Below are 12,344 nucleotides of genomic sequence, written 5' to 3'. Positions count from 1 at the left end.
TGATCCGAGGTTTAGAATTGTCTAACATGAGAGAAGAACCACGCATCATTTGCTCGGTTCGGATCTACTGTTGGAATCTCCGAATTGTGGGCCCACATGTACAAACCGGCAGAACAGAGCAGAGCGGATTCGGTCAGCTCAGGGTAAATGTCAGGCCGTAACGGTGGGGCCCACTTAGATGTTTTGTTGTATATCCACACCGTTCATCCGTTTTTCCATATGATATCATGGTGTGTGACAAAACTAAGCAGGTAAAAAAAAAAATCATCTGGACCATACCATAGGAAACAGTGGTGATTGAACGCCCACCATTAAAAACTTCTCGTGGGCCACAAAATTTTTGGATAAAGCTAATATTTGTGTTTTCCTTTCATCCATGACTGTATGACCTTATAAACAGGTTGGATGGAAAATCAAAATTTCCGTGCACCCTGGATATTTTTAGTGGTGAGTGTTCAATCACCACTGTTTCCTGTGGTGTGGGCCATCTCATATTTGGATATCCTTCCTTTTTGGGTGCACTCAATAAAATGATCTGAAAAACAGGTCGGACAGCGTGGATATTCAACACTATATCTAGGTGGACCCTATGGTTCTGGCCTGACCGAACCAGGTGTTACCCCAACCTGACGATATTCACTCCCAACATGGAACTATTTTTTACCCATGCACATAAAAGGACAAGACATCTTCCGTATACCTACCAACATCAAAATGGTGGTGACCCATCCTCCTTACACGTGGATCACATGTATATGAATCAAGCAAACCTAACCATCAAATGATTAATATTAAATATTAATCAAGCATAATATTCACAGCTACAAAATGAATGGTTAATATTAAATAATGAATGGTCCAAACCAAATGGACAAAATCAAACGGTTATGATCATCTCTCTATTATAATTTATGGCTGATGCTTCATACAGAAACAGGTCACCATCTTGGACACACTGGATTCCAGGACAAGCTACGATGGACGAGAAAATGGCAGGGGACTATCAGACAGGAGTCCACACCAACCGAAGAAGGACGCGGAATGTCTAGCCAATAACTCACCACGGTTAGTAAATCCTGTGGGGCCACCATGATGTATGTATCATCATCCACACCGTCCATCCGTTTTTCCAATCATTTTAAGGGATGACTTCATAATTGAAGCATATCCAAAGCTCAAGTGGACCATACCACCGAAAGGGAGAAGAATAGCATTACCGTTACTGTGGGGCCCACCTTGATGATTTTCCGTATATCCACGCCGTCCATCCGTTTTTTCAGTACATTTTAGTACTTATACAAAAATTAAGCAAATATAAATCTCAGATGATCCATACCACAGGAAACAGCGGTGATTGAATGCCACCATTAAAAATTTCCTAGGGCCCACCGTAATGTTTATTTTCCATCCAACCGGTTGATGAGATAAGAAGATCTGGATGAATGGAAAATATAACTATCAGTTTGATCCAAAACTTTTGAGGACCATAAAATGTTTTTAACGGTCATTAGCCACTGTTTCTAGTGGTGTGGTCCACTTAAGATTTGGATCCGCTCAATATTTTTAATCATGTCTAAAATGAGTTGGGAAAACGGATGGACGGTATAGATATAGAAAAAATTCTTCAAGATGGGCCAGACACGTTCAGGGTAACACCCACAAAGGCTTTGGAAGCGGATTGCTTACACCAGCTATAGACCTGCTGTATTGACGTCAGCAAATCCTGTGGGTCTAACTATAGGGTATGTGTTATATCCAAACCGTCAATCCATTTGGAGAGATCGTCTTAAGGCTTGGTAAGAAAAATAAGACAGATCTAACCAACAAGTCGACCACACTTCAAAACGCAATGGGAAATTGAACTTCTACCATTGAAACACTTTTTGGGGTCACGGAAGTTTTGGATCAAAATGAAATTTGTTTTTCCTCTTCATTGAGGTCTTTTTGACCTTATGAACAGATTGGATGGAAAATAAACGTTATGGTGGGCCCTACGAATTGTTTAACGGTGAAAATCATTATCTTCGCTGATATTTGTGGTGTGATCCCGATGATCTTTGGATATAATTCATTTTTTGGATAATACTCTAAAATGATCTCTAAAAATAGATGAACGGTGTAGATATAATAAATACATCACTCGGAGCTTGAGGAGCGTCAGTTCTCGTCTTCGCACGACACGTACCTAGCTGAGCTGCCGGCTGGTACACCAGCCAATCCGCTTCCAAAGGCTTTACCCGTGTAACACGTAATCCGCTCCCCATAAAATATAGTTGGGATAGTGACGTCCACCGTTGAAACCTTGATAGCGCCGACAGTGATGATTATTTCTCATCCAGCCCGTTCGTAAGCTTACATAAGCTTTCAACGGTAACCGTTCAATTCCCACTGTTTCCTATGATGCGGTTCACTTGAGCTTTGTATACATTTCAATTTTTAATCTTGCAATAAAATGATATGTAAAAATTGATGGACGGCGTGGATAAAACACATACGTCACAGTCGGGCCCACCTACTTTACTCACTACCTAATCCGCATTCAACGAAGACATAAAAATCAAGAGAAATGATCAGACACAGCGGCTGTATCACAAGTTAAGATACAACCTCTATTTTCCCATCTACCTTTCAACAATTTGAATATCCAATCTGTAAAATACTGTTCTCCACACCACTATAATCAACTGGTACAAAAATAATGCGCATCAACTTAGTGGGTAGGCTGAACTAATACCGTCTCCCCATCCGTTGTCCATTCATATTAATATTGTGTACACCTTTATGAATGGAACTTCCTAATTTTCATATATGATGATAAAAATGTCGTCACTCATATTTTATACGGATAAGATTTGATAAATATGTTACATTATGTGGGAAAAATAATGGCTGTACCATGACTTACGATACAGCGATCATTTCTTAAAAAAAAAAAAATCAAATCGCCGTGTATGGAAGCGTCGAAATTGCAGAGACTTTCCTGTTCTTTGTTGTATATTTAGAATTTAATTTAAGGTTCATTGAACCTCTCCTCTTTCTCCTTCTAAAAATGTCACCACCGATCGCAATCCGCCAATCTGCCAAACATGTCCTCCGGCTGCGGATGCACCGAGGAGGAGTACAATCTCGGCGGACTGATGTCGATATGGAACATCCTCCAATGCCAGAGGGCGAGCGACTTCCTAATTTCCCTCGCCTACTTCTCCATACCGCTCGAGCTCTGCTACTTCGTCTCCTGTTCGTCTATCTTCCCCTTCAGCTGGATATTCCTTCAGTTCGGCGCGTTTATCGTTCTCTGCGGTCTGACCCACTTCGTTAACGGATGGACTTACGCCCCTCATTCCTTCCACCTCATGCTCGTGCTAACGGTGTTAAAATTCCTAACGGCGCTGGTATCCTGCGCCACCTCGATCACGTTAGTCACGCTCCTGCCTCAGATGCTGCGCGTGATGGTAAGGGAAGGGCTGCTGAGGAAGAAGACGAAAGAGCTGAGGTACGAGGTCGGGATGATGAAGCGCCAGGAGGAGGCCAGCTGGCATGTACGGATGCTGACAAGGGAGATCCGACGGTCTCTCGACCGCCACACGATCCTTTATACCACCCTCATCGAGCTTTCCAAGTTGTTGTTCTTGGAGAATTGCGCGGTTTGGATGCCGGACGAAGAGCGGAGGGTTTTGAATCTGACGCACGAGCTGAAGAGGATGGACGGCGGGGATCGATTGACGATCCCCCTCGATGATCCAGACATCGCTGAGGTGATCGAACGGAAGGGGGTTAGGGTTCTTGGGTTGGATTCGAGGCTGCGGCGGGTTTTCGGTTCAGGGGAAGTGACTGCGGTGCGGGTGCCGATACTTAGGGTTTCGAATTTCAAGGGCGGGACGCCGGAGATGGTCGAGGAGTGCTATGGGGTGCTGGTGCTGGTCCTGCCATTGGGCAGGGGTAGGGACTGGGCCCTGCACGAGCTGGAGATCATCGAGGTGGTTGCTGATCAGGTCGCCGTCGCGCTGTCTCATGCTGCGGTCCTGGAGGAGTCAGTGCGGATGAGGGAGAAGCTGATGGAGCAGAACATGGTGCACCAGCGGGCCAGGCAGGAGGTGCTGCTGGCGAGAGAGGCACGGGATGCGTTCAAGAAGGTGATAAGCCAGGAGATGGCAGCTCCGTCCCGGTCCATCACAGCCATCCTTTCTTGCCTGGAGCATGATGATCTGCGCCCTGATCAGCAGGCCGTCGTGGACGTCATGATGAAAAGCAGCCTCCTTTTATCCACTTACATTGAGGATGTTGCGGATGTTTCAAATATGGTCGACAGTAGATTGGAGCTTGAATCTCGTCCATTTAGCCTCCATTCGATGCTAAGGGATGTAATCAATATATTGAAGCTTTGGTGCACTTTCCGGGGCGTGTGTTTTGATTTTGATGTCCCGAAGGACACGCCTGATTGTGTGGTTGGGGACGATAAGCGGGTTGTTCAGGCAGTCTTGTTCATGGTTGGGAATGTGGTGCTTTATGGTGATCCAGGGAATGTTATTCTCCGACTGTGTGTATTGGGTGGGCCTGATCCTAAGTACTTAGCATGGAAGCGATCTATGGGTGATGATTTTGTATGGTTGAGATTCGAGGTCAGCAGAATTGATTCAGAAGAAGATGTGTCAAGCTTAGTGATGCAGAAGGATGGGGAGTACAGTGGTTGGACCGTTGCTCATGGTCTTAGTTTCACCATTTGCAAGAAGCTAGCTGAGGTGAGTTTGGGATGCTTGCCTGTTCAATAGTGCTGCGTTTGGATGCTCAATTGAATTGAATCGCAATAATTCACTTCCATAAAGAGTACATGACCAATTTGGGGCTAGACTTGTTCCTTTTGATAATGAGGGATGAGCGCCTAACTTGCTTTTACTATGGTTTGAAATCCGACTTGAAAGCAATCATTGATCTGGTCGTCATTATGAATTAAAATGCTGCTGCCCTCACTTTGATCATGTCCATAATTGCATTGGATGAGTTGAGATTCACTTCAATGGAGCATCCAAACGCCTAGTTTTCACACGATGGATTGATCAAACATGTGGCTTTCCATGGTATGATTTGCAGATCTCACAACACACATTGTGGCTAGATCCAAACACCTTTGTCTAGATCTCAAAGCGTTAAGTCCACTGAGTTCCCATGACAAACCCACAGACCACACCAGTGTGTGAGAATAACCATACATGTTTGCATCATCTTGTCTTCAATGGATTACTAGAGTTATATATTGACTATGCCTTTAAAGCAAATATTCATTAAGCAACCATGAGCATCAACCACCACGAAGCTGACCCCAAATAGCTGGGACAAGGCATTGAACAGCCTAGATGATAACATTGGCTGTGATGATAACAATGATGATGATGATGAGTTGGACTTCAAAATGACCTTTCAATCATTTTATGTGGATGTTTATGTTGGCACCTTTGCAGATTTGTTTGTTTCATGTATTCATTTTAGAACGCATATGACTGTTTAGATTTTGCTGGGGTTTGTTGCTATGCGTTATCTATAGGATGGTTTTGGAAGAAGATGGGTGTCTTGGATTAGAGAATGCATTAACACAGTAGCAATCTCTATTTCAATAAATGGTTTCCCTGCGGTTTTTTCTTTTTCTTTTTTCACTACCTCAAGAGGTCTTTGTCAAGGAGACTCTTTATCTCTGTTGCTGTTTACAATTGGGGCTGAGGGTCTGAGTTTGCTAATGTCCAGGGCTTTGAATCTTGGATTGGTGAGAGCATTCTTGGTCAGTAGATGGAAGATGAAGATCTCCCATCTTCAATTTATGGATGAAACCTTCATTATATGTGAGGTTTCTAGGAATAAAGTGAGATGCATTAAGAGTTCTATAGTGTTTTGAACTGGTGTTGAGCCTTAGGGTAAACATGAGAAAAAGCGTTCTTGTGGGGGTGGCTATGGAGGTGACATGGCGAAATCTTTCTCCAAGGTCAGGCTGTAGAGTTTCTCAACTCCCAATTAAATACCTTGATCTTCCAATTGCGAAACTGTTAATGCTCCGTCTTTTTTGGATCCTGTTGTTGAAAGATTTGAGAAGAGGTAGCAAAACTGCAAGAAATCTTACCTCTTTGGATGTTAGCATTTGCGTTATTAAGGCCACCCTCTTGAATCTCCTGGTTTACCATCTCTTCCTCTTTACGATGTTGTCGTTGTTGCTAAGAAAGTCGAGAAATTTCAGAGAGACTTCCTTTGGGAAGGCCGAGAGGAGGAGCAAAAGCTGCATCTTGTCAATTGGGCAGAGGCGCAAAAATCAATGAAGGTCTTGCAATAGGAATGGAAAAAAAAAAAAAGAAGAGAGGCTCTCCTTGCTAAATGGTGGTGGTGGTGATTTGGTGAGGAGCTGGCAGCATTGGAGAAGGGTCATTTTCTGTGGCGACTCAGGGGAGGTGGGTGGTTTCTCAATCTTGCTATAAATTTCTTGATGTCTCATGTTTGGGTGTGAGGAAGACTGCTTGTGGTGCCAGATCTTTGTGGCTGAGTATGGTCTCTTCTACCGGATGGTGGACCAAGAACTCCTTCCTCTATCGTGCCTCCTTTTTGTGGAAAGGAATCACCAAATTTACCGTGCCAATGTTTGATAGAATTTCCTACTCAAAATTAGGTTCTGGTTGGACAATTGGCATGGCAATAGATATTTGGCCGAATCCTTCCCCACCTTGTTCGCAATTTCAGAGTATCCTAATGCTCTTGTAAAAGAGTACTTTTGTCCTGATGTTAGTGGAGGGATTTGGAACCCTTTGCTTAGGAATCTCTTTGATTTACTAGCCTTATCTCTTTCTTGCAGGATGCCCCACCTCCTTTCCCTCATATGCCAAAAGACTCCATCTGTTGGGCGTTGTTGCCCTTTAGTTTGTTCTCGGTAGAGCTGGGCATCAAGTCAAGTCAGACCGAGTTAGGGTTGACCTAACTCGATCCGGTTTTGAAATAGGCCTGACCTGAACTCCACCCGACTCGGTACCGAGTCCAGCATGCCTGACCCGATCTGAGTCCAGGTTTGGCTTGGACTAATCCAGACCGAGTCCAACCCAGTCACAAGTATCGAGTGGGGTTGGGTGCAATGGGTATCCACGAGCTGAAATCACAACTCAAAACCTAGATTCACTTGCCAGAATTGCAGCCTCTCCATCAGCTACACGACATCTCAGATCTGATGCGTCATATCTAAGTTTTAATATATATATATATATATATATATATATATATATATATATATATATATATATATATATATATATATGAGTCGATTTTCCGATTGAGTCGAGTTAGTACCGAGTTGGATTTCGAGTCGAGTGATTGGGTGACTCAAACTTGACTCGGTTTGAGTTTGGATTGGATGAAGTCAACTCGATTCAGATCGAGTCGGATGAGTTGACACCCCCCCCCCCCGGGCGGGTCATACCAGTTCTATCTGCTTCTACGGAGTCCCGCCTAGGGTTGCTGTTTTTGGATGGTTGGCTAGAAGGAAAAGGATTTTGACTATTGACAACTTGAGGAAGCGTGGCATGCATATCTTGAACATGTGCCTCCTTTGTTACAGACCAGAAGAGACAGTGGATCATTTGTTGCTTCACTGTTCCTTCTCGTCCGAGTTCCGACATTTGGTAGAGCGTCTTCAGGCTCGCAGGGGTCTCCTGGGTCATGCCTAGTGATATGGAGGGCCTCTTCAATGGGTGGCATGCGGAATCAAGAGGAGCCCTAGGAAAAAGAAAGTGGAGGACCATCCTCCTGGCTGTTATTTGGGCTGAGCGCAACAATCGCTGCTTCAGGAACATTTCAGTTTCTACTGCGGGGGTGTTCTGCAGAGTGCTAGTCCTTTTCAGAGATTGGGACCCTTAGATCTTTTTCTGGTTTTTTAGTCTTCAGGGCTTTTTTTTTTTTTTTGCTGCCAGTTCTTCGTTTGCCTTTTCTTTTCCTTTGCCTGGTTTTTCCAGGTATCTTTTAGTCTCCCTTGTTGTTTTTCTCTTTCCTCCAATAAAACTATCATCTTTCAAAAATAAAAAAAATAAAAAATGATATAATAAATGCATGCAATCTGCAGGCCAGTTCTACTTCTCGCAAGACATGACCAAACCCTAGTTAGTAGGAGTTTTTGAGATTAGACTCTTGATGATCCGTGAGTTGTGGTTTCTCAAGTAATCATGATGGTATTGCGATAGGCATGTATTATCCCAGTGAGGTCACATTGGATGATATGCTTGGTTGGTAGATGATGACTGAGCATCACTCTTGTGGTTTGGAATATCCTACATTCCTATTTTAGAGATTGTTAGGCAAGCTTCCCTTTCCTACCCCTTGACATGTGGTCCATACCATGAGTGCCTAAGACCAATGTAAGGCTATGTAAGAGTGTGTTGGATGGGTGCATACCATGAGTGCCTAAGACCACTGGTTGTTGGATGGGTCCCCATCTACGCTATCATGTGAAAAATCTTGCTAGGTGATTCTACTGTTTTAACTACACTTATATTATGAAAATAAGACACATCAGTTGCTAGTTTGGCATGCAATGCACGGCTATGCATGAGTGATGGTTACATTCATGCATGGACAGTGACTGGGACAAAGGGCAAATGATATGTGTGCTTGAACAAGTGACCCCTTTGTCACGGCCCAAGTTCTTCCCGAAGTGTAGATGTGTGGCACTCATCTCAGTCGTGTTGTGAACGAGTCAGCCCTTTCCCCAAGTGCACACTCCCTGGTGCCAAGCACCAGCAACTCACTACGAAGCAAGAGAGACAAGAGTATGGAAGAATGCCTTGTATAACACTAGAGCTCGAAGGCTACACTTCTATTGGATGGTTATAAATGAAGACCTCACCTTCTGATATAGACCTAAGAATACTCTAGAAGCTACACATGGGTAGCTAGGATTGTGCTATACGGCACTCATCCAATGGTTGAGAACTGAAACGTTATAGTCGTAGAACACTCTACACTACTCTCTGCACATAACGCTACACACTTTTACTATTCTTTACAACTCTATTCAACTTCTATCCTATTCTAGAATTTTCTACACTAATATGTACAGAACCTCTATTGTACAAAATGAGCATAAATTTGGATTAGTCTATGACTTAGCCCCATTAGAATGATAGGTCCGTGACATCTTTGCTAGCTTTGACACCATGAACTTGTGGGCTCTTGTTTCCCCTTCTAATGGATGAATTAATTTTATTGAACTAGAGAAAGAAATGGCCAAAGGTCGGACAACTAAGAAATATCAGAAGGGGGTGTTTCTTTGGTGATTGTGTTTGTGTTTGCAACTTCGCACCATCTCTCCTTCCCCACCTTTGCTTCATCTTTAGTAGCTTCCATGACAAGCCAAGGTGCAACCATCATTATCATAGCCTTGTCAGCTACTTGGGGCCAGCTTTAGGAATCCCGTTTCACCAGTCATTCCTATCAAGGCCCCACCATTGTTAAGCAAACAAGCCTTCATATCGCTTTGCCCCAACTTGATCCCATTTTCTCCTTATGGCCTATCTCCAGTTGTCATTGCACATGATCGAACCAATTGTTGCTGCATATGATCGAACCATCCAAGTCTTATCTCCATCATTTTATCTCTTATTCGGACTTCTATGCTACTTTGGATGACCTATTGTCCTTCGTCAATACTCCAAGTTTGACGGGTGAAATCAGATGGTTAAGTTAGTCCCATGAGTGAATTTTTGGCCATGTTCAATCCACAATGAACACGATTTGGACAAGTGTGGTGGAAGTATGGTGCAGTGTTAATATATAAAACTTAAATTTAAAAGTACAAAAAACTAAGCAAAACAAAAGGAAAGGTAAGATGGAAGAGAAATATCTTTAAGGGTTGTACCCAATTTCGTAAAATATCAGAAAAATCCTTGCGAGCAGCCCAAAGCGGAGGATTTGGCAATGTGAGAAGCACTCCATATTCTGTCATCTCACAACTGGGCCAACAGTGATTGAAAGTCACCCATCCATTATTTTTCGATGGATTAGAGATGAGATGAGCCTTGATAGATACACTTATGTTTTAAATGTTATCAGATTTCACTTATCCAGGGTTAAACACTCCGTTTAACATGATAAGCCGTGAATATAATGATGCAGCCAAGTCTATTGCTCTCCAACGCTCTTTGACGCAGGGATGAACGTGATGAGGTCGATCACCGTCTTCCTCAAGGATAACTACTCTGAATACACGGAGCTTCTCTGGACTCCTCACAGAGACTTCTCGAATCCACGAGGAAAAAGCAAGGAAATTAGAAAATAAATTCTCTAAAATTCGTAATTTGATTGATGAATGAAATAAACGAGTTCACAACCCTTTAAATATGGATACTAAGCAATGGGAGAGGTTTCAGAATCAAACTCCAACTAAAACTACTAGAATTCACAACTTACTATAAATAGTAAACTCCTAGAATTGGCTTCACCACGCTGTTCTCCTAGTTATCCTAAGCACTTTTCGTGTTGGGTGCAACTCCTAAAGCCCAGCGGATGAAAAGTTATAATCAAACCAAAACTTACTATTTATAGTAAAAACGGAATTAAAATAGGGAAACGACCATCAATCTGATGGTATTTCGCAAATCCGGCTTGCGCAACCCGGCGTAACGGGGTTGGGTGGCTAAAGTAGCTCATTCTACTCCAAAATCATATATTTTACGCCCAATTACTCATTCCGGATTGTGAGATACGCCCGATTTAAGGTCTGACGGTCCGGATCACTTCTGCCGTCGACTAGGCCTTTTGTGATCCATCTTGGCCATGAAACTGTCCACAACTCGCTCTACATCACTCCTCTTGCTCAGCCTTGTATGTCAGTTCCCTGCTGATGCCTTCATGAAATTCCTCTGTTGCTTGCAATTTAAAAAAAGAGAGTGAAATATCTTGAAAATTTGCACAAAATTATTATTATTTTTATTTTTTAATTACGATATTTGGCACAACCAAGCACACCTTAAATTAGAAACATTCTAAAAGACCTATGTCAAGGTCACAATACACATTAATATGATTATGCATTGATAGCTACCACAGAGTCCATATATTGATATTGCCCAAATATTTAACTTGGATGCAGCTCATGCATGGGACCGTAACTGCTTTACCAACCCCTGAAGGTCATCACAGGAATATAAACATGACAATCAGATTACAGCTCAGACGATCGCAGGGTGGTACTATTCAGTCAAAGTATCCTCATCATGAAACTTCTGGTTTCTTATTCAAAGGAATGGATATCCTTCTTGCAGACGGTGACAGTTTCAACCAATCCATCACAAGGAAGCTTCTCGAGAAAATGGGTTGTCATCTATTCGTTGCGTCGTCTTGGTATGAGTGCCTGGATACCCTCCATCAAAATGTTGGCGAATTTCATCTGCTGCTAATTGACCTCAACATGCTTGAGGAAAGCATCCACGAGATGTCCGCTCGTGTAAGGAAATTACAGTCTGGAAGTTGGCGTTTGATCATTGGATTGACGTTGAAAGCTAATCAGGAGATCCGAGATCGATGTCGTCAAAATGGGATTCATGGGGTTATCTGCAAGCCAGTTGTATTGCAAGAGATGGAAGACGAGCTGCAGAGGATCATTCAACACGGGGGGCAGTTGCCTGGCCCTCTTCTTCATGGTAGTGACCCACAGAGTTAGATGAAATATAGGAAACTGAGTTTGATTCAAATACAAGAAGCTTCTTCATTGTAAAGTACTTGCATTATTTCTCAGTAATTAGAAGACAGAGAAGAGAGAGTTGTGCAAGATTGAGTTTTGGTTTTTATGGCTTGGAAGCTGTTTGGATGTGATCAAGATTGCGGACAGCAGTATTTTTGCATCAGCCTATTCACAGTTTGGGGTTGCAGAGAGGTTTGCAACAGCTCTCAACACTCCCATCTGTGAATGGCAGAGATGATCACTCACTCTCTGGACAGTGGACGGCCAACCTGTCAGCATTTTGAGGTTTGTCTGATGTTGCCCTTCATCTAACGGTTGTGTGAGAGATCATAGTATGAACTACAGTCATGCATGCAACATGGGATGGGCATTCTAGAGCTTGACATGGAGGTTGTGATTGCGAACGCAGGTGCAGCATCATGTGGCTGTATTCCATTGTCAGTGTGGATTGGCTTGGGTTCTTACCTGAATTACACAATCCCCGACCCAATGATTTGTAGTTTTGCCAGGTCATCAGTGATTATCTAGTGTGTGAGGGATGTTTTAGGCAATCGGTAACAGCCTCACAGGCTTAGATGATGATGGTTACAGCCTCCCAAGACCCCTTAACCCAAGGTGCTTCTCCCTCTGAACATTGCTTCCATTTCAT

At 43.1% G+C, this 12,344-nt stretch overlaps 1 protein-coding gene across 1 annotated transcript; it reads left to right on the top strand.

Moving 5' to 3' along the window:
* Window positions 1–2,969: 2,969 nt before the first annotated feature.
* Window positions 2,970–11,782, top strand: LOC131243814 (ethylene receptor 2-like). The gene is made up of 2 exons (XM_058243405.1): window positions 2,970–4,739; window positions 11,105–11,782. Exons 1-2 carry the CDS (start codon window positions 3,087–3,089, stop codon window positions 11,672–11,674), a joined length of 2,223 nt encoding a protein of 740 aa, XP_058099388.1. The 5' UTR covers window positions 2,970–3,086; the 3' UTR covers window positions 11,675–11,782.
* Window positions 11,783–12,344: the final 562 nt, after the last annotated feature.

Source organism: Magnolia sinica, chromosome 4 (genome assembly GCF_029962835.1).
Source record: "Magnolia sinica isolate HGM2019 chromosome 4, MsV1, whole genome shotgun sequence".
NCBI lineage: Eukaryota > Viridiplantae > Streptophyta > Magnoliopsida > Magnoliales > Magnoliaceae > Magnolia > Magnolia sinica.
The sequence above is the reverse complement of the archived record's forward strand: the minus strand, read 5'-3'. Positions and strand labels throughout refer to the sequence as shown.

Coding starts and splice junctions, on each gene's coding strand:
- LOC131243814 (XM_058243405.1), top strand. CDS start 3,087: ATGTCCTCCGGCTGCGGATGCACCGAGGAGGAGTACAATCTCGGCGGA. Junction 4,740..11,104: donor TTTGCAAGAAGCTAGCTGAG/GTGAGTTTGGGA, acceptor ACTTGGATGCAG/CTCATGCATGGGACCGTAAC.